Genomic DNA, 27,803 nt, shown 5'->3' on the forward strand with positions numbered 1-27,803 from the left:
ACAAAAGAGCCAGGAGACAGAGCGGGACACCAGCCCCATCAGCTGCAGATCTGTTCTCCAGCTGTCCAGCGGCAGAGGAAAGACCATGAGTAAGTCCTCAGCACAAATGAGAATACCTCAACTTAGATGGCAGTACAGGAACTAAAACCATCAGTTTTAATGACTCTGTGAAATACACCCAGTCTTGCGACTGTGTCAGCAAGCAGTTTCCAAGGCATTACAGCAATAAAGCATTAAGCATATTTTGATTACATAAAAATAAGCAAAATCATACTAAAGACACTGTGAAAACTTCTGACTTTCACGGGTTCAGGACCTCACTCTGTTTAATCATGGCGTATTAAGTGAATGAAAGTTGAACTCCAGGCATAAAATCATCAAATCCAGATGAAACACACTGGACAAGTTAATTTCATCATACTGCCAGACAAGACAAGACAAACTCTTGGCTGGTGCCTTGAAAAGACAAATATTTGGATAGGAAAAGAAAAAGTAGTTCAAGTCACTGCTTCTAAAATGATATGTTATGGAAAATTGTTGCATCACTTTTACTAGCAGCTCACAGCTACTCATTAATTTTGCAAAATTGCAGTAGCTGCTGCTTTCTGAGGTCTACTGGGGCAACAACGCATCTTGCCTGCTCATAGGGGAACAAAAGTGATGCCCAAGAGAACAGCCATATGAAAAACAGTGTTTACATGAGAGGTGACAGGATTTGACTCATTCTATACACGTCTAGGACCTGTGTTTAAAAGAGACAACACCGGGACTGTTTTTTCCACCTGCACATCCACAGTCACACAGATCCTTTTCCACAGCAGGGAAGACACTGTAAAGCTGTATTACTGTCATGTTGTATCAACAAATACGTAGCATGTCAGGACTCAGGACCCTTTTAGGTGGTCTAGCCCTCTAACCCTCATCTGATCCCAGCACTAGGCAGAGAAATGAGAAAATGGTCAGGCAAAATATGCCACATACTACATTTGCTTTGTTAGACACTGAGGCATACTAAGTTAATGATCATTAAAATCCAATTAATAACATGGTGGAAACCACACTGGGTGTTTAGAAGGCCCCAGCCTTCCAGTCGATCAGGCAAGGGAAGAATAAAGCAGATAAAACAAGATAAACACAGCCTCTCATTACTGTTGCCATTCAGAAGAGGAGGAATGCTGGATAATCTAGAGCTTTTCCACTTTATTATACTTTGCTGTTTTTCTCAGATGCATGTGGAATTTCAGCTGTTAAAAAAAGGAGGGAGATGAGGGAAGATGGGCTCTTCAAGTTATTTTATAAAGCCAGCAAACATTTCACACATTTCAATTTCTGCCACTCTGTGTTCCTTTTCACACTGCTAACCACTTAAAAGCCTCTTGCAGGGAAGAAGCTACCAGAGAAAATAGTTTTGGATGCTCCTTGTTTATTGTATGCAGATTAAGCAGTTCTTATTAACTCGGTTTTCATTCTTCCTTCATAGGTAGCAGTGCTGTGATATTATTTGCAAGCAGCCAAGGTAATTACCATCCAGCAGGGTCCAATTGTTTTCAATTAAAAGCTTGACTGAAGTCTTTAGTTTTTAATACCATTGTGACCATCTGCTTTCACTGAAGTTCATCAGCAAAGGCACAGGCCTCATTCTAATGCTGCTTAATTATATGGAGGAACTTTTTTTTTTTTTGGTCAGAGGTTCATTTTTTCCTGCTAAAGAAATGGGCAGCAACAGGGCTGCCTTGCTTCTCTAATAGCCTGCAGCAAGATGGAGTATCCAGGAAGATCATTACCTTCCTGGGAGATCCAGCTGTTATTGCACTGACAAGAAGATCCAGGGGACCAACAGGAGAAAGCAGTTAACCTCAGCTGCCCTCCTCCCCATTCAGTCACTTGCCTCCTTCTTCAACCAGCAAATCTGAAAAGGCCACAAGGAAGAGGGTTTAATCTAAAACAGAGAGTACGATCCTCCCCTGCTGATTAGATTTTCAGACTTGGTTTCGGGCCAGGAGCGCAGGCAGGCTCTCCCGCCTGGGCACACATCCCCTCCTCCTTGCACACGCATTGAATCTTTTGCAGTCCTGTATCATCTCAGATCTGAGGATCTTCGAATCCCTTACGGGCATTCATTAAGCCCTGTGCAATCCCCAGGAGAGGTAAGTAAATATAATTTTCCAGATGGGGAAATTAGGGCGGCAAGAGGTTAAGTGACTAGCCCGGGGCCGAACAACAAATAAGTGGTAGAATCAGCATGAGGATCTGCCAAGTCCCAGGTTTAATGAAAGTCTCTTGAGTGCTCAGCTCCAGAAAAGGAAAAGCAACACCCCAGTCCTCAAATCCTCAGGACACTTAACTCATTTACTGCAGCTCTGCCTTATATGTGCCAGTGCTAATAAGCGTGACTCGTACCATTTCCAACTGCACTGTGCACAGAAAGGCATTTTTTGTAGATTTAATGCAGGAACTGCTGTCTCAAGGCAGGGAAGCACGCTTGATGCTGTTCCATATCATCGGCCCAGGCAGGCACGCAGCTTCCTTACGGGTGCCTGCTGCCATTTCTGTTACACACGGCTATTTCCAAGGATTGGCCCCCTGAGAGGCAGGTACTTTGCCAAGAACCAGTTAAAGAGGAAAAATAAGTGGTACAACACTGTCAAAGCTGGGGAGATGCACTGTCTTGCTCTAGTGGCAATTCAAAACCCTGAAATAAGAAACCAGAGGGTTCTCCATCCTCAAGGCTGACCACAAAGGTAAATCCATCACTCCACTAAATCACAGAACTGTTCAAGCAAGACTTAAATCTCTGCTCTTCACTAAACTTTGGGGAGACAGGAAGGGTTTCTCCCTTGCCCAGGGATGCCTCTCTACTTGGCACATGTCTCCACTCTCAACGTGGGATGTTAAGCCCAAGTAACGTTCCCTCCCAAAGGCCAGCAGTCCTGCTCTGTCATGGTACATCAGCAGAAGCACTAAATCTCTATCAAGGCTGTTAGACACCCAAGATCAGGTCTTTTATGCTATACTGAGACCTCTGCAGCTTCTCTGCAGCAAAGACTTTGAAACAACTGGAATCTGATGCTAGGGAGATAATTACTTTAGAAAATGGTGTAAATTACTTCACTATTTTGAAAGGCTTGAGGTGTTGCTGCTCAACTACCTTCAGCTATTTGCAAATGTAATGCAATTTGTTTCCATACAGATTTCTTTTAAAGCTGTGTGTAGTATGTGTCCTAAATACATAATTACACACCAGAGTATAATGGCTCATTCGGGTTTATTTTGTAACCAATATGCATTTCAAAAGCAAGTTCTGAAGGAATATGCAGCAAAAAACATGCAGCAGGCATTCTGGTTTCTCACACTTTCACTCTAAGATGCTCCCAAAGGCCTAGTCCTGCCAGAGACACAGACATGAAAAAGTGAGGAGAAGTAAACCCCTTCTTTAAGAATTACCTTGAAGGAGACATAATGACTCTGTTAAGAAAATAGTCCAGTAAAAACATTTTTGGCATGGATGCCTGTGAATTGGATGGCCTAGGAAATTAGTTATAAGATTTTGCATTTTTCTTTCTATGTTTGAAATTAATCTATGCTCGTAGCAACTTGGCATAGCTAATACAAAGATTTTTTCAGTGACCTATGTAAAATCATTTGGCAGCGTCCAATTTGGCAGCTCTTACAGAGCTATGTGTCCACTGCCCAAATTACAGAGATATTTCAATTCTTTTCCAATATACTCCTTATAATCCCCCCAGAAGATGGTTTCTGGTAAAAAGTCCTTCACTGCCATGAGCAATAATGCATCAATCAATACATGCAAGTGAAAGGTTTAAACAGTAGTCAGACCGATGGGAGTAAGCCAGGATTCATCTTCAAGAGTACTTCAGACAACCACTCTCACTTAAGTTATTAGTAGTTAGAATAAGCTGTCTTATTCGCTAGCTAGAGCTAAAAATATTTGGACTTTTTTCCTCTTTCATAATTCCCTGAGTTGCCCTAAGACAAGGGCTTTTTGACAGGAGTGCATGACCAGCAATGGTTTTCCTCACATGTCCCCAGCAAGCTCCCAGCAGCATGAAGAGCTCTAGGTCCAGCCTGCTTAATTGGTCCAGCATTTAAAATTGAGGTGCTGAAATCAGGTACCTCTGCATCAAGAACCAGGTGCTTCCAAAGGACAGCAAAGATCCACATCTCCCATCAGAAGCATCTTTCTTTTCCCATCAACTACAGAAGCAATTTAACATAAAAAGGCTCCCAATTCTGGCAGCTGAATTGATTGCTCAAAGAAAAAAAATAAATTCTGCCTGTTTAAAACTAACTATATTTAAGCAGAGGAGCTACTGGGATTAAGAAGTTTCCTGTATTAAAGATGAAAGGGAGAGAAAGACCTTGCTTTCTGCCTTATGGTCATTGTGCATGTAGGTCAGTGAGGCAAAGCAAGACTCGAGATATCATGAGTTTGAAGCCCAGTGAGCAGACAAGGCCTGCACATGAATCCATGAACTATAGCTATAGCCTTCTCAGTTTATTTCTGGAAGTGCAAAAGAAGTCTGACTTTGAAAGAGACAACAGTTTTTCAGTGAAAAATAATAATCTCTACTTTATCAAGTGAGATAATCCCATTTTTTCCTACTAGTTTCAATCTGTTTTAAGTAAAAATCCAAATATCATTTTTCGTTCTCCTTGCTATTTTCATTAATTCAATCAAAATACCAGAGAATTTTAAAATGAAACTATGTGGAAGATTACTCACAGCACTGGGATTTTCCCAGGTGATCTGCAGAACCTCTCTGCTGGAGCTCCAGAGCATGGAAGGCTTCATTCATTTGCCTTCTTTCAGGTAGCATATTCACTGGGTCCAGATGGGATCTGAATTTTCAGCCATACACATTTGAGGTCAAAGGGCTGCAATATTAGTGCTCAGATTTTACCACACTTTTTCAGACGCAAGGAAAAATGAGATTTCCAAATGCATCTGTATTATAACAACTCCATTATATCTCATAATCTGTTCTTTTTAGATCTAAAAACATTGCAATTCAAGTCAGAGGCAGCTGAGCCTAATGAGATGAATCAGTGGAAAAGGACCCTTTGACTTCGAGACATGAGAGGTGTGCCACACCAGTCAGTCAGCTGAGGGGAAGGCTGACTGCTCATCTAGGTCTTTATGGGTGATCTCTCTATTTTTGTTTCTTGAATTCTTGTAACTCTTCCCCCCAGGTCAGCTCCCTACAAACCTTTTTAGAAACAGTGTGGCAAAATGCTTCAGATCCAGCTGCTGGTAAGGAGAAAGAAAGCTAGTAGCTCATGCTTCGTATATTTTTCCTTCTGCGCAAAAGGAAAAGCTCCCTCTTATTTTTTTTCTCCTGCACTTATCCCTTCTTAAAGCACCCAGACAGCTTAAAGACACAGATGTAGAGTCTGAGTATCCAGAATCTATGTGAAAAACAATATTATCAGAGGATCAATCTGAAAACCTGTATTTCAGTGAGCTTTGTGCCATTTCCTGAATAACAACTTCAGATCTCTTGTACTGTCTTATAATTACGAAAAATATAACTTGGTATAGAATGCACTGTGTCAGCTTTGATTATGCCAGCAGAGAAAGACATGGGATACAGAGAGAGAATAAAGGAAGAATGATGCCTGTCTACTGGCTTATCAATTTACATCTCTCTACAGTAAATCTAAGTCCTTTGTGCTGTCAGTCATGCACTCCTACGGCAGTGATTGCTGGAATATGAAAATCACAGCTTTGAGATCCATTTGTACATTCACGTATTTGCACAGCCTTTATGGGTTTATTGCTTCAGTGGCTGCAGCATCCACTATCAGCATGAGTCCTGTGATTTGAGGCTTGGTGTTTGCCCCCACTATGCAGCTTGTGTGCAACAATCTATACCAACACTGTGAATCACCCCCTTTTCAGTTCAAATTGTGAAGGAAAATGGAAAAAACCCTCAGGAAACTGTAAAGGTAACAAATGATCATGTGTTAGATGCCTATTTAAGGCCTATAAATTTCAATAATATGCTGTGATTGTGGCTAAAAATAACACACCTCCTCATCAAATATTTACTGTGACATAAATAACCACCTAGCCAACATCATGTTTTTGAACACATTAAGAGCCACTGAATATTTTCAGCTGAAATGACACATTGGAAATTAACGAAGACAAGAAGACATGAACAAAAACCACCTCACTGCTGCCATCACCCCTATAGCAACTGTCAGCAGCAAAGAGCAGCTTCCTGAGAATTTCAGAGCATGGAGTTCAGAAAACAAAACATCATGCTTGTTGCAGGCACAACCTATGGTTGGTTATGCACACACACACACGCACACTCCAGTTTTCTATGAGCTGAGCAGTAACTTAGGGCCTCCCGTCCCCAGCTCTCTCCCACCAGCACCCATAGCCAGGAGAAGGTCAGCAATGTTTCTTGCTGTTGAAAAATACACATGGTCATAGAAAAGTGTTTTTACAAAACTTTTATGTGCCCTGTGAGGGCAAACACTCCACCATGTAAATTTCCCACAGGGTCACAAGTAACCAGCAAAGAGGAAGAAAAGAATCAGAAACTATCCTCGCTCTAAGAACTGCTCTCAGCTATTTACCTACCATGGAGTCAGCATTAAAATGTGTAGCAGAATACTAGTTCTCATCCAAATACTTGAATACTATTTATCTTTACTGGGATAAGAATTGTGATGCAAGAAAAACAAAAGCCACTGGAAAATATGGAAGGATAACAAATTATTGCTGATTTCCTGACCTTACGTAAGTTGATCAGAATCCCTTCGAAAACTCTCCAAGCAATGTTTCTGTCTTAAAATTCTCTGCATTAAAAAAAGACAAAACTGTCATATTCATGCGCTCGGCTTTTGAGCTGCATTCTGTAAGGCAAGAACGATTCTTCCAGATCAGCAAATCTGTACAATATGGCAGTGTTTGGTTCCCACACTGAATAAAACATAGTCTGTCCTATCTGATCATTTATTAGACTTGGCATTATTTTCCCACTATAAACATTCCTAATAGCGTTGGACCATTTTCATCATGAAGTAACAAGAAGAACATGAAATCACTCCTTGTCTTTAAAGTAAACACATACATTGTGTTTTGGGGTTTTTCCTTGTGTTGAGGCTGAAATATCTTAATGTTTGGTACTTCTTGGGGCAACTACCACAGAAGGTTGTTTCCTTCTTGACATCTCATAAAATCCTAAAATTCCTGTGTCTGGGAAGAAGGAGTATTACAAACAAATAAAAGACAACAAAGAGAGAAGGCTGATAACATTTTCACAGTTTACCCTTAATTTTAGCTGAAAAAGATACTTGAGTCCTGCAGCTTGATTTGAACCAGTAAGGGGAACAGCATTTGTTATTGGAAATAAATAACCCTAAACAGTATTTGCTCTTTTTTCAACTCCTTGGACATCTGCATTACCTCCACTCAAAGCCAGTCTCCCTTAAAGCAAGACAATCACCCCCTGCACCATCACAATGAACAATACTGGGGTTAAACCTAGCGTCCACTGGAGTCAGTAGCCTGTTAATGACGAAGGCCAACTGAGGATCTTCAGGAAGCAATAAAAGAGAAAAGAAAGTTACAGTTATGGCCTTGCATTTCTCTTTCATAGTTGTATATCATTTGAATGAGACTGAATTTTTATTTTAAGCTGCTGCCTACTGAAAGTGCCCTGGTGAGTCAAAGGTAGAACCCATAACATAGTACAGTGAATTTCTGGTCTTGAGTTTTGACTACCAGGTTTTGACAATCTTGTCAAAACCCTGAAGACCTATCTGTGCCCATAACACAAGCAAGTCCATTAGAACACTCCTCTTTCTCCTACTCCATGTTCTTTCACCTCTCAGACATGTTTTTGCATAAGAAGTACTTGAATGACAGCCCTAGCAGCAGCCTATCACACCACAGTAATAAAGGATTAATTACCTCCGTCATCAGCACTCTATTATTATTTGTAGCACCAAGTGCCTGCTCTATTTTTGTGAGCTACAAATGCCTGGGAACACCGAAAAGAAGACACTGCATTAATTCAACAAGTCTGCTAGCCTGCACCTGCATTTAATTAGTTACTCTCAAATCAGACCTGCAGAGCCAGGGGCTGCAAGCGAGAGCACTGCTGACTGCTGGCCTGGCTGGACTGCCAGTGTAATTAATTGCATTCTTACTGTGGCTCTCTCCTCTGTGCAAACAAAAGTTAATCATTTACTGGGAAAGTCTGAGCTGATGCTTCTCCACCATTTGAGCCAGTGTGTAGAACATTTCAATAAGAGCATCCCCCCCCTTCAGGTTTACTACTTGCCTCCCAAAATGACGTGCTGACCACATTTATGCTGCTGGAGACCTACATGGAGGCAGGGTTAAGAAGGTAAAAAAAGGAAAAGAAAAAAAAAAGGAAGTGAAAGTCCGAACTAGAGAAGTGCTGACCACAAAAAAAGCACCACACAGCATCTGTCCCAAACTAAAGGCTTCTTTGAGCAGAGGTTTGGCAAAATAAAGTGATGGCTAAAACCTGGCTGTGTTGTCTTTCCTCTTACTTTCAGCTTTAGTATTCATGTAAGCTTCAAGCTATTCGTACACAACAATGGTTGTATCCTCAAAGCACATTTTCAGAAAGAGGTAAGCATCATTGCTACTATTAAAGCATGACAGAGAGACTTGCGATGGATCTTATCCAAAGTTTCCACAGAAACCAGCAGAAAAGCAATGTGCAATCCACCTTTGCATGGCTGTTGTTTTCGTCACAAGAGCATTCCTCTTTGCTAGGAGCTCAGATGACCATGGGCACCAGAAGGCTGGCAAGAAGCCACAGCAGAAACAGAGGCTTAGGAATGGAGATGATACCTTCAAACCAAGCAGTACCTGTGAATCATGCCTGAACAGAGAGAACGGGGTACAGGTCTGAACAGGAGCCTTGCACTTTCTTCATTGCAAAGGAGCAGGTTGGTTGCTGCTCACAGCTTTGTCTTCTGCTCCTTCACCCAAAGACAGCCAGCACTATTTCCAAGTGGCATGGTGGGGCTGGAGCAAGGACAAGAGGGAGAGAGATGGCAGAGCTAGTCTGGAAACAAGGAGATAATTCTTTTCTCTGCTTGCTGGAATAACCTTCGGGGATGACGTGAACTTTTTTCCATACAATTAGACGGCAAATGGACTGTTATGCAAAGGGGGGAGAAAGACTCAAGCAACAACAACCTTTGAAATTTTTAAAACATGCTATTTAGAAATGATGGGCTTTCTTTTTAATTTTTTTTATTTTGCTTTTTGAGAGCAGCCTGGTACATCTCTTTTTTAAATTAATGGCATATACTTGATCAAAAATGCTAAAATGCTGGTTCCAGCAAATTACACAGATAATTAGGTCTAATTTCAATAATGCTCTGAAACACTACTAATAAATCTTTGGGCTCATGCATTCCTTGAATATATACAAGCTACTTCACAAGCACCAAAATTCCACCCTTGCAGCTCCTTTTCTCTTAAGCTTTGGCAACCCCAAGCTAAATTCTGCTGTCAGTTATATCCTGTAAGTCTGGAGCAATTGCTTGTCCTCAGTGGCATAACTCAAGATTACAGCTGTGTAAATGAGCACAGAATGTAGCTTAAGATGTTGTAAATCTGACCTTCAGCTTGCTTCCATGAAAGGGGAAAACCCAGGAACTTGTTTTCACATTCACTAAGCTTCTTGAAAAACTACCCTGCATAAATATTATGATTTCAGTCATAGACATAGCAGATTTAAAATGGAGTTAAACCTGCCTAGTATCTAGGTCTACCAGGAGGGGGAAAGATGACAACTATAATATTTATGAGCTACCAGAAGCAATGCTTGCTTTTAAACACTGACATGTATTTTGGCTTCCTACCATGGCACATCCAGACCTTCAGCTTGTTCTAGGGCAGCGCTTGACCTCAGGATACTGCAGCATTTCTTCACCAGCAGTGCTTGACTGTTGGTCACCCAACCTCCATGGAAGCTGATCACCAGCCTCCCAACCCACTTAGATGGGTCTCTTGGTTTTTTTTTGGTGGGGGGGGAAGTCACAGAATTTGTGCCTCACAGACCACACCTGGAGAGTGTGAGACTGCTATGGACCATTGCTCCTGCTGAGCTGTTTGCTCCCTGCTCCCCTGAAAAGCTGACCCAAGGCATTTGGGGCCATGTTTTACATGGGATGGATGGGTTCAGTCCTAGTGCCCCACAGGATTTTGCACTGGCTCAGTGATACTTCTGCCTCTGCTTTCAAAATACCCATAAGCAGACAAGAACCAGGGAAGTGAAACAGTGAAATCTCCCTTTTTGTCCTGATGCCTCATGACTAGTAGGCCCAGCAAATAAGAGAAACACATTCATTCTGAGACTCCTTCGGCCACCATTTCTCTGAATGCTATATTATAGATGACTTGTCAGGTAGATGATACGGTAATATGCTTACCAAGGAGAGTTAGAAGAATGAACATCACAAAAAACAAGCCTCTAAAGAAAACATCAAAAAAAGACAAGGGAAAATAATAATTGAAGTGCCCTTTGTTCATGGAAGCACAAGTTAATTAATTAATGATTTTTCTAAACAACTGGTTTTGGAGAAAACATCGTTTGCCGAGGTGCAGTACAATCCTTGCGGGGCTGCCATTTGTAGTTATGAAAGCATATCTCTGTTACTACCAATATACATGTCTGAAGGGTAAGCTAGTTTCAGGCTAAGAAGAAAAAAAAAGGAAAATACTGCATGGCAAGTACTCCTATACATGTTGATTTTGATCATCACATTATCTCTTTGCTCTGATATGTCCACATAACATTTGGAAATCTCTATCAGGCCACTAAGTATAACAAACAGCTGGCCTATACATTTCAGAATTTTGGCTGTCTAAAGAATAAAATGATGGCTTTGTACTACAGCACACAGCTGGACAAAGCTGGACAAAGATGCATGTATCAGTGGCAGCAAAGATATTTATCTACAGATGAAAAGCTTGCAGAGGATGTCAGCATTTTATTTGCTTCTAGACTGCATTATCAATCTTTGGCATTACCCAAACTTAAAAGTCATTGCATTATGCAAAATACTTTCAAACAAGCAGCATCTCTTGTCTTCATTTCTAACTTTTTTAAAGCATAATTTGACGCATTACCATAAATGAATGAAAGAGCCACAAAATCTCATCAAAATGAGAAGGGAGAGTGAATCTGAGTCTGATGACCTGTAATTTGCCTGTTATTGGGGGGCTGCTTTTAAAAAATGGACCAAACTCACTTTGTGCTGATTGCTAATTTAACCACTTTAAATATTTTAATATATAATTTCCATTTTTCTTTCTATAGTAAGGAGTGAATGCACTTTCCATTTTAATTCCCAAACTGAAAAAGCAATGGAACAGTGTTTGAAGAAGCCATTTCAGAAACATGTCAGTTCAGGCACGTACCTGGAGACAGCAGAATGTTCTTGGCTAGCACCATCAACAGACTACTAGGAAACTCCAGCAGGTCAGCTAAGGACCTGTATTAAAGATAAAAAAATAAGAGGGAATTTCTCTTTACTCAACAGTGAGCATAGTTGCTGTGATAAAACCTTCCAAGTGTGTGGTTTGTTCTGGAAATGATGGGATCTGGAATTTCTTTTGCAAAGAGGGATTGTTTCTGTGTAATTGGAACAAAGTTATCCACATGTATTTAGACAAAAAGAATCAATAATAAAATAACCTAGATTTAAAATTTTTTTCTCCCTCTCCTGACTTACATTACCTTATCACTTCTTCAGGGTTTGTCTTGAGCAAAACATCACTGTAAACTGATGTGTTTGGTGTAGAATAATAAATTTCATCCAAGACCTTTTGAGTTACAAGTCATTTAATACAGTAACTGTGGGCAAGGTGAGTCCCCATTGTGCTCCCACTGACACCAATGAGTATTTGCTGCCCATGAGATCAGAAATGAATACCAACTCTGGCTGTGAAAGATCGCTCCTAATCTAAATTTGTCATACACTGTCACTGTCTGTACCTCATTTTCTGGGTGCCCATCTTCCGGCTCCCAGAGATTAATTTGCAGGGTAGGCAGGTGCTATTGGAAACAGGGAAGATGATCTCTGTTTCATGTGCAGAGACTCTTGCTGTTCAGATGCAGTTGCTGGCCTACTCTCACAGCCCTTGTGAAGGGCTCTTCACTGCTTCCGTCCTAAATGCAGGTGCAAAGGGGAGAGCTTATCTGGTTATGGCCTTGTGTCTGCAGCAGAATGGCAATACTCCAGGGAAGAAGAGAATATAGACAAAAGGAAATAAGAACTGGGACTTTATGTCCAGGACAGGAGAAATAGAAAAGAAAAAAAAAAAAAAAAAAAGGCACCAAAACCCAAACAAACAAACAAATCAGCCATTTTATCATTTTGTGTTGGTGCTGGCAGAAACCTGGGTGCAGACACTGCCATTTGGTTCTGGCTCTGATCAGGATTTGTATTAAAAGAAACAAAACACAAAACAAAACAAGCCCCAATAAAACTCTTCTTTCATTTCAGTAAAAGCTAACCATAACCTCTTGTGTCTGGCTAACTTATCAGGTGGAAATATTAACATCATGGAGCTCAAGCAATTTCAACAAATACAAGGCCCTTGAGTTCCCTACAGGGACCTGCCCAGTTAGTTGCCCTCTTTTTTGATTTTTCTCTCTACAACTAAGATTTTAGGAAACAAAAAAGAATAAGAACACTTCAGTGCACCCAGTCAGCTGTGAATAGACAAAGGCTGAAGATGCTCTGCTGTGAATGCCACAGGGAGAAAATGACTGATCCTCTGCAGAGTCCAAGGAACCCAAAACCCCCTACTGAATAGTGAAAAATAAAGAGATAAAATAAACCAAAGCAAATCACAAAGGATGTTTATTTAGTCAGGTAACAGCATCCATCCATAACCCAATGTTTCACTTCACAATTCTGATGTTTCAACAGATTTTTGTCTCAGCTACATAATATGCCATTCCTTAAATGTAATGTAATATAAATTAGTTCTAAAAGACTGGACAGTTTTCCTTGTTAGCTTTATTGTGTCAGATTTTCCCATGTTTATAAGGTCTTTCTGTGTTGCTGTGAGATAGACCTGGGCAAATAAAAATCTATCCCTGCCTGACTGCACAGGGAAACACTGACCCTGAGTAACAACCACATGCAAACAGTGTGGACAGCCCAGATTTGTCTCCTTTAACCAGTTCTGCTCTTGGAATATGAAAAGCAGGTCAGCATTTTTGCAAAAAAACCCCAAACTTTGAAGACTAAGGTCTTCACTGGAGTCACTTGTAATTGTTAAACACAAGAAGATCCTCTGGCACATAGCTGGCCAGTAGAATGAGGACTCTGCAAACACTTAGGTGAATGAATAAGTAGAAGGGTATTGGGTAGAACCCTGTCCCCAAGGACATCCATGGCATTTGTAACGTCAAAATTAATGGGGGAAAGATTTTATTTGATGGGTTTAATGTATAATTTAGTGTAAAGAGCCAGAGCTCAAATTGTTCTTTACTCATCAGAAATGAGTAATACTGAGCTTGAAGTAGCACTAGATAACCAAATTACACATGCAAATATAAACATTATGATGGACTGCAGCAGTGTAAGTGAAAAATATTATTCACCTTCCAAGGGAAAAGAAATAGTTTTTAAATTAACCTTTAATTTAATCTATCCCTTTAGAATATTAGCTTAAGAGAAAAACTTGTTACCCCTATGAAGATAGACCCATAATGGAGACTTCTCAGGTATCTCTCACAAAAACATTCAAAATAGATGTGAACACACATTCTAGTTTTTCCATAAACGTCAACATTTATTTCTGATAAATATTATCCCTTGCTTTATCTCTGCCACTTGGCATCACCTCAGACCAATAAATCTATGCAGGCCATCCATAACTATTTACTACTCTCATTGGATTAGCAACGATTACAAGTGACTGCTCAATAGATAGACTGGATGGAGTCCAAATTCTTCCCCCATGGCATGTATGCCTCTCACTATTGCAGAATCCCCCAAGAGATATTTTCCTTCTTGCAGGCAGTACGGGTATTCCTGGTAAGCCAGGAAAGCTCAAGGTTTGTCCCAGCTCTCAGGTCAAAGTGACCACCGAGCATTTGTTAACAATGAGTTGTCCCGTTTTTAGATAGTCCATCTTATATCCTACGTCGCCTGTCTACATAACTACCTGGATGACAGGCAGTGATCCCATATACTAATCGTACACACCAGAGGCTAGGACAATTCAACACAGCTTCTTCAGGACACCCCTAGGAGAGACAGAAGAATTGCCATGCCCATTTCCCAAATGGGAAGCAGTCAGTATGTATCAATACCAAGGAGGTCTTTTACTGTAAGTGTGATGAGTGGCAACCACAGCCAAAAAAGCAGTGTCATATGAAGAAAATACTTTGCTAAAAGGGAAAGCACTAATTTCACCCTGGGACTGCACTAAGCAGACAGGGTCCTGCAAAGACAGTCCAAGCACAGGGAAGTAGAGGGTAAAACAAATGAATTCATTTCCCAAAGAAGACAATATTGGCAGTGGTGGGCTCAAGGCCAAAACAGACACGTGTTGATTTTACATCTGCCCACAGGCTTATTTTGTTGTGAGATAAGAGAGCCTTATAAACTTTGAGTTATTTTCCATTGCAGGAAACCCCCGGTGATGATGAGAATGGACAAACTGCTATTGTTTTCCTGGGAGTGAATTGTCCCTAGATTGCACCAGGTGTGCATTAGCCTGCTGGCACAAGGACCCTTTGAACCAAGACAGAAGATCTGAGAGGAAGGAGCAAGCTAGAAAGATGAAAGTAAGAACACTTTCATGTGAATGCGGAGAAGGACAAAAAAAAAAAAAAAAAAGGAACAAAACCCACTTGACATGAACTGCAGTGCCCCTAAGTGAAAGCCTACCCTTACCCCAGGAGGATAGAAAAGTAGCCATGACAATGTACAACAGTCAGATTCACAAATGTCTCTTCAATTGGTCATAAGCAAGGAATGTTCAAGGGAATCCCAGGGAAATACACTTTGTGCTACTGGTGAAAAATAAATATTTTTTCTGTTGCAAAGGAGTAACCTCGAAAGAAAAAAGAGAGTGGAAAGACACAGTGGTAACTGAGCCCAAATAGCAATTGCATTGTAATGTCTGGGAATCCTGCCTCTGTGCAAGTAACAATGTGTTCGGTGATCCTGAAGCTGTTCTCTAAACATGCTCTAGCAGTGATGCATTTGCACTGTTAAAGTTTGTGCTGAAGTTAATTCATATAGATGGAAAAAGTCAGATGGATGAATTGACCTTGGAACTTGGCCTGGAAGTTATTCTTAGTCTCCACAAGAAAAGCACAGTTGATTTTGCATAGCAAAGCCTGAGAAGTGAGCACGAGAAACCCAAGGATATGCTGGTGACTTGCTTGGGAGTTCTGTTCTCTCAAAGCCATGTCAAAATTTGAATTTAGTAATTTCTCCCTTTGCTACAAACATTTCCCAAGCCCCACAGGGGCATGAAATCAGATCCAGTACTTTTCCCAACACATTGCTGAATGGACTGAGAAGTCAGGAAAGTTTGGAGAACAAGCTTCACATAAAATCTTCACAGATTCAAGGCCTGGTCTTGTCATGTCTTTGACTTGGAAGTCGCTCTCCTGCCCTAAAGCTTTCAGTGAAGGACAAATGCTACAAGGAGAACTTGCCCTTGCAGCCAGCAAAACCTGTTCACTTCTCTCCATAGGATGAAGTGTTTCTGATGCAATCCTGTGTCCCCAAAACCAGTGGCCAGTTTGTCATCTGAAAGGTGGGAAGCAACCATCACCTAGACTGCTGTTACTGCAGTTATCCTGACACGGACATCGGACGTTGCCATGAGTATGAAAGATACCAATGAGCAATGATCCTTCTCACCTTTCAGTCCCTGTGCTGGCTTATTCTGTTGAATAAAATGGTTCAGTCTATGGACTCGAGCCTGAGCTGAGTCAATAAGTATCTTCACTGCAGTTGGGCCCATGTAGATGCTGCCTTGAAACCCTTCTTAAGCCCATTTAAAGACCTCAGGCCTGAATTTTGTGGGCACTGTGTTTATAATAGGTGTTTTAAGTCCTGTACTCTGTGCCCTGGGTGGGCAGCCCACCTGCTTTCCAACAAGGATTCAGGGAAAATACCTGGTATATCTGAACCTGGATTCCAGAAGGACAGATGGGCTCCAGAGGACTCTTAGGGTGGGGATGCACCAGTGGCTGTGATGTAATAGCTCTCGCCTGGGGCAGCTAATCCATCCTTGCTCCCTGTGGCCCTGCAACTGAGCCAGCCTTTCCAAAAGGGATGCTGGCTGCTGGAGACTGATCTCCTTCCCAGGCTTCTTCTGCATCTGCTGTCCCCCAGGCAGCAGACCCAACACCTGGGTGACCAACCCGAGGATGCATGCCTGCACCACAGTGGGTGGTCAAGACAAAAACCCTTACAGTGGGTGAGCAGCCAAGCTCATGTTCATCCTAAGCAAGAGTCCTGTCACCTGCTGACAAGTGACACACTAGAAAATGTAGAAACCTTCTCTGCTGCCTTTCCCCCTCCCAATCCAGCATATAAAAAGCAAAAGAGGTAGAAGCCAGTTAGCTTTTTCTCTTTGCTCACTCACCTGTCCGTTGACTTTGTTCCCTTGCCAGAATGAAAAGCACAGGTTGCAAAGGCCCGGGGAGTTGTCTCTCGTGTTGTCCAGCTCAGCTGGGAGCAGAAGGGCCTCATGCAGGTGGCGTGAAACCTAGTCTGGTGAGAGCTCATCTGGGAAACACAGAGTTCAAGACATCATTTGAATTTGGCAGCTCCACTCCAAGCTGCCCACCATTTCCTTGGAGCAGGAGTGAACTTGGAACCTGCCCCAGATGAAATCTGGGATGCACTCTCTGTGTGTGAGGTTCCAAAACACAAAGGGACAGAGCCTGTAAGCCGTAGAAGGCCTCCTCATAAAGTCACCAAGAGAAGAAAAAAAGTAAAAATCAATTCATAGGAAATACAAGATGTAACATGTTTCTTACCATTCCCATGCTCAGTGCTGTGCAATATACCTTCTGCAAGTACATTTTAACCATGCTTCTGTTGATGCTGCCTTGTGCCCCCTCTGGCTTGTATTTAACTTTCCACAAGAGATCGTACTCAGCTTTGGTCACAATAAAACAAATCAGTTTTTTCCTTTTTATTTGGGCATGTCATTAACATTAAACACATGCTGCAATGACAGTGGAATTGATGGCTGAATGGGATGTATTTTAATTTAAGTAATATTTCCATTAACCTAAAAGCTCTCCCTTAAAAGTCTGTACAATTTATTTATTGGAAAAAATCCAGAATAATTGTACTGAAAATTCTTCTCTGAATGATAATATGTCAGACTTTTAAAGCTCTCTTCTGGCAGCTTTTCTTTTCGCCTTTGAACATTACTGACATAAGAATACATTTCTCACAAGTCTGATGTGTATTGAAAAAAAAGAGAAAAGAAAAAGAAAGAGAGACTGCTGCAGAAATCACAGTACGTGTAAAATGCCACAGCCCAGATCTGTCCCCTTGGCTGGAGAAGTGCATCCCAGATTTGTTACTCGTTTATGTTAGGTTATGGAAAATGCAGAGGATTAAAAAGGCAGAGGGAAGCAGATGCCATGCAGGCAGAGACAGCTACAGGCCAATCTCCATCCGAGAGCACAGAGGCACTGCACCCAGCAAAAGAATGTGTTTGGAGGCAAAGCTAAGCTGAGGCAGCTGGGGCTAGGACCAAGAGGTGCAGCTGCACTAGAGGAGGCGGAGGAGCAGGCGGCATTCCTGAACTCAGAAAACACCAAAATCCACCGTGCAAAACAAATAAAAGCTGGACTGTCCTCCCACTCCCATGTTAGTGCTCACTGGCTTCCGAGCACAGGGGAACAGGATGGGGTCAGAGCTGCCTCAAAGCCAGAGCTCAGCCTGTGGAGAGAGGCTGCTGCAGGTTTGCCCCTTTTCCTGCTGCCCACAAAGGGCACAGCTCTGACTGTGTCTCCTCTGAGGGTGTGCTATCAAGGGCACACAAACATACTACTATGTGTGCTTTTCCATGAGCCAACAAACACACGTAGTCTTCTGTCCAGACATCTTTCAGGAAGGAGAGGGAAAATCAGGGACACATGACAGCTGTTGTCACGTCACTTTGTGCTCCACTGATCGATTTGTGCAGTCCCTAGCAACTGCAATTAAGCAATATAAAGTGCCTAAATAGGACAGCATGGAGCTTCTCCCCAGGGAGCACAGCCCTCGATTTGGGATGCCACAGGTCAGTCCAGGCACATCTGTCCAGACTTTGCTTTCCCCAGCCTGGGGAAGAGGTGGTTGGGCAAATACAGAGGAGCTGTGGGTGTGTGAGGATGACAACTTCTCTCCAGAACAACAGCAGCAGACTTCTGACAGACATCAGCACAGAGCCCTGTGAGCCAGCACAGGTGAGAGAGACCCGAGGGCAGACCCCCTGGTCTTCTCTCATCCCTGTGGTACCCACCTACCAAAGCCAGCCAGCCCCAAGGCACAGCCAAGGCTGTGTGTGTGAAAACCAGGCACAGCAACCAGCACCACTCCAGGGCCAGACCAGTACAGTCAAACCCTCCACCCTAATGCAGCACCTTGGAGGAGTTTAGATCCACTCTGAGCACCTTGAGAAGCCACTTTGCCTGCTCTGGCCAGCACGGGCAGATTCTCCACACCATGGCAAGTTCTTTCCTGGGCTGTGTAGAGCTGGGTAGAGGGAAGCTGGGTAGAGGGAAGGACTGCACTGAGACCCTGGAACCTGGAGCTGGTGGGCAGTGCTACTCTCCTCTCTCCCTGCTACAGACCCAGGTGAAGCAGCAGCAATGAGGTCTGGATCAGAATGTATCAGCTCTCTCCCTTCCTCCCCTCCATCTGCTGCCAAAACACCCTTGGCTGCACCCCACACCCCTGCACTGCCGTCAGCTGACTATTCATTTTGATTTTGGGGAATTGTCAACAAGAGATCAGAAATTATTTGCACAAAGCAGCAACACCTCAGGAAAGCAGAAGTCATTTAGGATTTGGATATACTTTCTCCTGTCTCCACCCACAGATTGTATCTCCAAGACAGGCTCTCTTGTATCTCTCAAGCAGTGGAGGTGGAGCTACTCCAGCAGCAGGTGTCCAGCAGCTGGAAGACTTTCCACCCAACTGCTAGCTCAGTTGTGAGAATAACACTCCCATCAACTCTGTGTGGGGCAAAACAAAACCCATTTCTCTTCATTGCCAATAGGGGATTCCTTCTGGAAGATGACACCGACCCCACAGTTTCACGGTGCTCGTACGCAGATGTGAGGGAAGAGAGCATGCTGCCTTCCAGCCACAACCTTGCAAGGTCTGTCTTTCTCCAGGGATAGGGAGGGTCAGAAAGGGCAGCCAGTCCTCCGTGTGTGGCCTGAGCCTGGTTAGCATCTTTCACTCTTCATCACTCAGCCATGCCTCCCATCTGCACTGGCTCTGGATGTCTCTCCCTCCCCTCTCTTCCCCTGGCTTCTCCTTGCATAGACTGATTTTGTGATGCATCCAAAGGAAGACAGTGAAAAATACAATAATATTAACTCCTGCCTGGACAATAAAAATTGCTCCCAGTTCTTTGCCACCCACAGAGCTAAGCAAATCCACCCGCTTTCTACTGCATGCAGCATACTGATGCTGACCATCTCCTTACAGTCTTGTGCGGGGAACACACTGCTGAGACACAGCCGTGCTAAATACCTGATACAGAATGCATGGAAGGAAGTTGCTCTTATCACCAGCTATTCAGTTCGGAAGGCCTCTGCAGACAGATGAGGATTTTACCTTTATATATCTCATTTTTCTCATTCATGTATCATCCTCTCTCTTCCTCCTTTGTCTCCCCCTCCACTCCCAGCACCTCTTCATGCCGACTCCAGGTTTCAGCCATTATATAGTGGATTAGGTACAAGGCTGACTGGCAGCTCTTACAGCTGGGGAGCTAATTCACATTTCTGCAGCTGGCTCAGCCCATATCTCTGAAGCCCTCTGTGGCTCTTTTTTCTCCACCTGGGAAGCAGTTATGCTTATCCACTTTGAAAAAAAAATGTTGTTTCCACCTAATATAGCAAAGAATAGCATGGGGTGTTGTTAAATAGGAAACTTAATGTGAGAGAGCATGTGTATGGACTGCTTCACTTGGCCACTCACAGCTCAAGGAGAGCCATAGCAGGTCTGCATCCCCTGGGACTGATCTAAAAGAAGCAGCAGCAGGACGGCATCTGGAGGAGTCCATCCATCTCCCTCCCAGCAGGGTGCTAAGCAGCTACACTAACAGCAGTTGACAGTGGGAAAGCTAATGGGTGTGTGCATTAGCCTTCATAAGCATGTTTAAGCTAGGAGAGCTCTGCAGAAATCAAAGGGGTTAAGTTTCCAAGCCTCCTGTTCCAGAGATTGTGAAACCACTCCTAGGGCTCAAGCTCTGTCTTGGAATAGTCACAAAGAGACTTCATATCATCACGTTTTTTTACCTCACTCAGTGCAAACTCCAATGTGTATGTGCATACATGGGTGTCTCTGTATCTGCTGCTCAAACGCATTTCTTTAATTTCTCCCCACTATCCCCAGAAACACAGATCTATTACCTGCAAGAGAAAGGAGAGGGTTATTTCTTTAAACTCAGAAATTTTCAAGTTCAAACTCACCCCTAATCTGTCCACTGGTCCAGGACACAGCCAGCAAGCAGCGCACCATGGCTTATCAGAGGTCTAACACCAGCCACCACAGATAAATCTGTGCCATAGTACTGAAAAGTTATGGTGACATTTTTTCCCTTGGCATAAGCAATAGACACTGCTACAACAGATGCAGAGCCTTGAAGCAAATATTTCATGATAAACAAGAAACCTGTGTAAACAGTGAGTATAGATATATAATTGATGATGGATGTACTTGGGACCAGAGCAAGATCTAAAGAACTTAGTTTTAGGCACAGTACCCAGAGGAGATACTTCTCCACCCAGTTCTGACCTCTGACATGTCCTCCAGGCCAGATTCATTCAGTTCAGCTGTATCTAGGAGCTTAAACTGCCCTAGAAAGCTTGAACCACGTGCATTGGGAATAGGGAGAGGGAACGGGAGTGAAGCCAGACTGGATGAGCAGAAAATCTCTCCTGTAAAAGCTTGCAAGACCTTTACAGATCATCATAATGGCTTTTTGTTGTTGTAGTTGCAGGGATCATTTTTTAAAACAAAGAGATAACGTTTGGTTCATTTCTTTCATTTTGGAAAAGGGCAGCTCCTAAGCCCTTATCGTTAAGAAATAAGAGCAGTGTTACATGTTCAAACAATTTATGTGAAGATTCTGCCATTTGTTATGGGAACAGCAAGTACAACTGCAAGTCCATTATCATCCCTCCCTGCCTCTGCATGCACAGCATGAGCAAGTGAGGAAGATTAGGGGTAAAAGCAATGGAGCCTGGAAAGTCAGTGACAAATATTCAGTACTTAAAACCCTCTTTGATACTTCCCACTCTGAAGTGAGGCTTTGATTTGGTCAGCGGTCAGACATGGACCCACTGATTTTTCTCCAATTTACTCTCAATCTCAAAAAATAGCAACCTCTTTTTGTGATCTGATGGCTGAGAAGCGAGTGACCCAACACCACCACCACAGTGCTCTCCTGATGGCCCCATGAGCAGTGCTGACAGGAGGTGGGCTGCAGAACTTATACAGACAAGTTAATAGCGTTGGAAGGAGTTTCTGGACACCTGCCAGTGATATCTGCCTTTTTACTTAAAAAAAAAAAAAAAATCACAAGGCAATTGGCATTACATTCTCATCTTGTTTCAAAACCCACACTTCCTGTGACCTCCACTCCCCATATCTTCACCCTCCCACTCACAGCTAATCTCTCTCTGTCTCTCCCCACTCCTGTGTGTTTCTGCAGACAACACATTTATGGTGCTGCGAGTCTGCAGCAGCCGACAGACCATTTCTCATAATAAACTACTCCTGGCTGCACAGCCAGGCTGGGCCTGCCACGTGAGCAGTCAGGAATTCATGGGTTTTCTAAAGAAGCTTTGCACTCCAGAAAAAAATCCCTACATCTCCTGTAAGAAGAGCCCATGCCAGGGCAAGCACAGAGGGCTGGAAGAGGAGGACAGTAAGGACAGGGGCTTCTGGTACAGCTCACTGTGATGTTCTGAATGGTGAGTGCTCAGCAGTGAGCCTGCCATGAGCAGAGAGAAGAAAAGCCACTTACTGATGGGCAGCAAGGGAGGGAAAGGCACCTGCTGCAATTACTTAGCAAAGTTCAGCAGCCTTTAAACAAAGAGAAGGTTTCTGGGGATTGATTGTGACCAAAACAGCAATTTAAGGAGCCCCCTGAGAGGGTGTTCTAGCTGTGCCAGCACATCCCTCTGTTCAGTGCTGCTGCCCACAGACATCATGAGGTGCAGGGGCAATCAGGGTGGTTGAAAGGCTGGAAGGCAGGGGCTTGCCTGCTGTGCCATGGTGCCTTCCTACACAGAGCTGCAACGTTCCTACCACAGAGGCCTGTCAGGGCAGCAGCAGATGCTGGCACAGGTTTCAGAGGCAGCTTCCATGGGCAGGTGTCCTAAAAGAGGTGATGTTTTCCTACACAGAAGCCAGAAGCAGCAGGAGAGCCGACCCTGCCGCCCCACTGCCCCGGCACCTCGCAGATGTGGCAGTGCTCCCAGCACAGGGCTGGGGTCCAGACAATCTCCAGAGGGAGCATCACCTGTCTCCAGCATGCAGGGCTGTGACTGACAGGTGAGGGGGCTGGCTGGCAGCAATGTCCCCTTCAACCACCGCAGCTGAAGCTGATGGTGGAGCAAGTGACACCATGGCATCACTCCTGCCAGGGATGCTTTGGTACAGCAAAACTGGCAAAGGGGGACAAGGAATCTTACCTAGGTAGACAATGAAATAAAGCAATCTAGCAGTGAGACCCTGGACTGATGAGGTGCCAGGGGACTGATGGGGACCCTCAAAGTGTGGGTCACACCCCATTATGGGCTCAACTACTTTTGGAGAGAGCAGAATGTAGCAGGAAGCCACATTTGGAAGCTGAAATCCTATGTATACAGCAGAGGAGCACCTTGCTGAGGGAGGAAGAGGAAATAGAGGGAAGTTGCTGTACTTGTTCAGCCTAATTGCAACTGTGTCTTCCTCAGCCCCTCCTGCAGCATTCCCATGCCTACAGTATCTTCCTCCCTCTTCAGAGGGAAAGATTTACAAGCGCAGTTGATGTTATTCATTTCACTGGAAATTTAAGAGGGAACTACTTGTAAAAGTGTTAAAACAACAAAAGAAAAATGGCAGAGGGACAGGGCTGCTAGATATTGACAGTTACAGATGTCTTTATCTGCTTGAAACAGAACTGCACAGCCACCTGCACCAGCAACAAGGAAAGAAAGAAAAGGAAAAAAAGGGCATAATTAAAAGATGAACAAACTTCTTGTCTTGGAGAAATCTATGTCCCTCTACACCTGAGCTCAACTGCTTGCTACAGGTCCCTACAGCCCTCCCTGTGCCAAAACAGACCTGGCATGAGGGGCCAACACAGCTACAATGCCAAGCCTAAGTACAGCGAGTAAATTTTAAAGAAATTGAGATGTGGTAGAAAGTAACAAAGCTGTGGGAACAGAAACTTTTCTCTCTTCTGGCTCTTTTGTTGGAGTCTCAGATGCTTTGGACAGTGATCAATGAGAGGAAAACAACAGCATTTTCCATCTGTACTTGCTAAAAAGACACACTGGCACAAGCAGCTGCTGAACCAGGGCATCCCACTGGCATCATCTTCCCATGAATCCATGGCTGGAGCAAGGTGAGTCCTGCTACAGAGGCTTGGAAAATGCACCAATGTATAAAATAAGACGTTTTATACTAGAGAAGAATCAAAGTGGTGCTTTCAGGAAATACCACTTTTAGTATCAAAACTGTGGTGTCAAGGCACCAAGCAAAGGCTGCCAGAGGGCACAGCCAAAAGTGCTAAAGCAGTGAGATACCAAGGAATGGATGGTAGCAGCCTCCAGAACAGCACTGGCACCCCCAACATGTGACGGGATTCAAGGTGAGACACCTGGAGGATCTGAAAGCCCTGTCTCTGCAGATGAAAGAGAGACATCTCAAACTGAGGCTACCAAAGCCTTTTGGAACAAAAAAGCCAGTGCAGAAGAAGGAAAAGCTTCACCTTATAGGAGTGAGCAACAAATGAAGACTCTGAACATAAAGTCAAAATAGACACAAGCCCTGCGTATGCAGCAGGTTCTCACTGAAAATTTAATCTATATTTCAGACCTAGTAAGTGCCTAACATCCTCACCTTAAACTGCTCTCTGAAATCACCTCCTCAGGAGTCAGCCCAATGTTCATGTGCACACATGTGCTTGGAGCACATCCTCATGTTCAGCCTCTCCTTGTGCTAGGGAAGGATGATCCCTGCACTCAGCTGTCCCTGCTACATCCCTGTCAACCTCTGCTGCTTCAACATGGCAGGAAGCACAGGGACACCACTGCAGATAGTGGGAGGCCATGCTCAGAGAATGGCTCCTGAGCACCTCTAGACCCGCTGCTTTAACTCACCTCCCTGCTGCTGGTGACACCTCACTCACACCAGGGCTACCAATTGTGTCAAAGGCGTGTTGGCAGGAACAGCTCTCTCAGGAGCAGACAGCAGGAGGAGAGGAGAACTGACCTTCCAGTAACAGAGGCTGGATGAAAACATGACTGTAAAATCAGACACACACCCCCTGCACATTGCTGTGAAATCATTCCTCTCAAAAACACCAAGCCTGATCACCTGAGTGCTGGGACTGCTGCAGAAGACTTTAATCTGTAATGATAGTGCTGGTGCCTAAAGCCATTGTGAAGGCAGTGCTTGCAACACTGAGATGTGCCTAAGTCCCTGCTCCATTGCTCAACACCACAGTGTACCTGATGGTGCCAGTGCCTTGTGCTAAAATCTGGCGTTTTCACCAGAAAACTCACTCACTCACTCACTCACTCACTCACTCACTCACTCACTCACTCACTCACTCTTTTTCCAAATGAAAGAGGTGTGGGTCTTTCTCATGCATTACCAAAACAATCCTGTAAATACTACCTCAGCCTTTCAATTGGAGTAGTCCATTCCTACAGAGTATACTCTTTCTTCCCAGATGCTGAAAAGAATGGGGAGTCCCTTCATGGTTCATTATCCTGTCTATCCACCAACCCAGACCTCCTCTTCCTCTCCACCCCACAATTCTGGGTAGGGGATCTCTGACAACAGAGACGTACACCTATGAAGTGGTTCAGCACCCTGGAAGCAGTGAGCAGGAAACACAGAAGCTTTAGCACCATCCTTGTGGATATGAGTCCAGCTCTCTGTATCTCCTAACACACTTTGTAGAATTTAATTCATACAGTTCAGCACATGCTGGCAGAGATTTGCAACAGACAGTTCACCACAAAGGTGCCTCTCTTAGAGAGTTCACCATAATTCCCCAGCGTCTGTAACTTAGTCCTGTAATTGAATGAATCAGCAGAATTTTCTATCACTTACAGAGAACAAAAGACTTAAAATTTAACCTGAGTGACCTCTCAGAGCTCAAATCCATAGACTCCATAAAATTCATGGCAGAGAAGGACATCAACACATTTATTCGGTGTTTTCATTAACATTTTTTTCATCTAGTCTTATAATTTACGAGACAGGGAGATCTGACTCATGCCTTTGGAACGTTTGGGGTTGGCAGGAAAAGATGCCCCATACGTGTCTGTACCTCGCTGTCTCTGAAAAGGTCGATGCCACTCATTCAGTGGGTGTCAGTGTTCTCAGGGATAAAGCACCCACACAGCTGGCCAAGAGGTGCACAGTGAAGCTGCAGTGTGTCTTGTGTCTTATGGAGTAGGGTGCTATTTCACTGAGGAGGGGCTGACCTGAATATGTACTTTGGTCTCCTTCTGTCTTTGTTATTTTCTGAAATCCGGTGATGCAAGGCTTACGCAAAGACAATGTTATAATAAAAAATGTAACAATAAAATATCCAGCATATTCATGTATTCTCTGTACAGTAGAGGTAAGAATATGAGGGTTTTTTTCTGCAAAATTCACCTTCATCTCTCTAATCTAGTAAATAGCTCCCTTTTACATCACTCAGGCGAATTCCCATACTGAGCTACAGAATTCACCTAATGAACAGGTTACAATTTGCTTTTTGGGATTAGAATCCCTACTTACTGCTTGCCTGTTTCCAAACAGTCATGGAACCTGTAGATGGGCAAACTTGAAAAAGAAAAATACAAAAAACCCTCATCCATTTATATGTTAAAACATCAGAACTGTCTATAAAATGAAAGCTTTTTCCTTGCTCTTCTTAGAAAAAACAAGTGAACAAACCAACCAACCAAATACACTTGAAATCATGAGCATATAAAGAAGGATTTTTTTTCTATTATCATAGCAAGCAGGATGCAATGCATACTACCAAAATGTTCTCAGCTAAGCAGCTCCAAAGGGGTTTATGTCAGAAACACTGCAAAAACAAACACGGCATGGAGCTATACAAATCCAGGGTGGTTTGCTGTGGCTCAGTCCTATTATCCAAGTTAATGATGCTGTGGTGTCACAGCTGCACCCCCCTGCAGGGTGGGTTTCCAGCAGTGCTGTCCTGTATCCATGGAGCTGACTCAGCCTCCAGAGGAGCTGCCCCTGTCTGTGGGGCCACTGTCCTTCCTTGCCTCGGAAGGGGGGAGTGGGGCAAAAACCAGGGAGTGCAGGGAAAAGGGGACTCTCAGTCACAGCTGTCAAGGTGGAACAGAAAGGAAGTTTTAAGTGTGAGGAGCACTGAGTAGGGAAACTCCTCCCTCTTGCCCCTCCCCAGCCGGAGCCACTTCCCTGCATCCCCTCAGCCTTCCTCCATAGCTCTACACAGATGAGTTTCTCATGGCTGGAGGATGGGCAAAGCAAATGCTGACGATGGCAGCTGGTTTTCTGCCAAAGATTTGCATTGCCTGTGTCTGTCATCAGCCCTGAGAGCTGCACTTTTTGTCTGGTTAGAGTTTTGTGATTTTGTTTCAAGCAGATATCCCAGCCTAAGCCTTGATGGTGGTTGAAGTTCCCTGCATGGACCAGAGGTAGCTAAGAAAAAATAAGTGTCAATTTGGTAATAATAACCCTTATTATCCAGAAATCAATAAAAGTTGTGCTTATCAACATGCATTTGATGTTTACATTGAATCATACATCCAAAGCATGTTTAGGCCAGAGACACTTCAGTCATTATTATGGCTGGTTTTACCAAGTACAATTTTTGGAAATCCTTCCCCTTCTTTTTTTGGATCCGCATCACCCATTTTCCTGCTTCCTCCCTGGCAATCATGCCAAACAGCAGAGGAGATGAGGAACTGCAGTCGGAGCTCAAGATGCTGCTACAGCAGACAAAACCTCAGGATTCACCCCACAGCACTGGGCTTCCCACTGCTTTCAGTCTGTGTGAGTGCATTGCACCAGCTACAAGTTCAACAAAATCAAAGCAGCCTGAGGCTGGTGTCACGCTGCAATGAACCACACCACTGACACCCAGGTGAAAGATTTCAGAGAATCAAATACGTATTTCTTCTGCTATAAGGGTTGCAGCTAAGAAAGATTCTTCTGCATTAGATTTGGAGAGGCTCTCTCCTCTAATTCCCTGAAGAAAATCCGAAAGCAGAAAGCGAGACCAACATCGCACTGCTATATTGGCTGATGGGTACAAAACCTTCTGACAAGTCATTTGCTTG

At 43.6% G+C, this 27,803-nt stretch overlaps 1 protein-coding gene across 2 annotated transcripts in view; it reads right to left on the minus strand.

The window, feature by feature from the left end:
- LOC119698574 overlaps positions 1–27,803 on the minus strand; it is a 341,074-nt gene that overhangs the window by 305,132 nt on the left and 8,139 nt on the right. Inside the window, exons 1-2 of one of the 2 annotated variants that reach the window (XR_005256172.1) lie at positions 16,655–16,959; positions 11,447–11,520 (exon numbers count right to left, since the gene is read on the minus strand). Coding sequence is in view for 1 of the 2 variants with exons in the window: in XM_038130625.1 (XP_037986553.1) it covers positions 11,447–11,520; positions 16,655–16,797 (217 nt within the window). In the remaining variant the exon portion in view is untranslated. Of the gene's footprint in view, positions 1–11,446; positions 11,521–16,654; positions 16,960–27,803 lie in introns of those variants that run through there. The other variant, XM_038130625.1, reaches the window with a different exon arrangement.

Source organism: Motacilla alba, chromosome 3 (genome assembly GCF_015832195.1).
Source record: "Motacilla alba alba isolate MOTALB_02 chromosome 3, Motacilla_alba_V1.0_pri, whole genome shotgun sequence".
Taxonomy (NCBI): domain Eukaryota; kingdom Metazoa; phylum Chordata; class Aves; order Passeriformes; family Motacillidae; genus Motacilla; species Motacilla alba.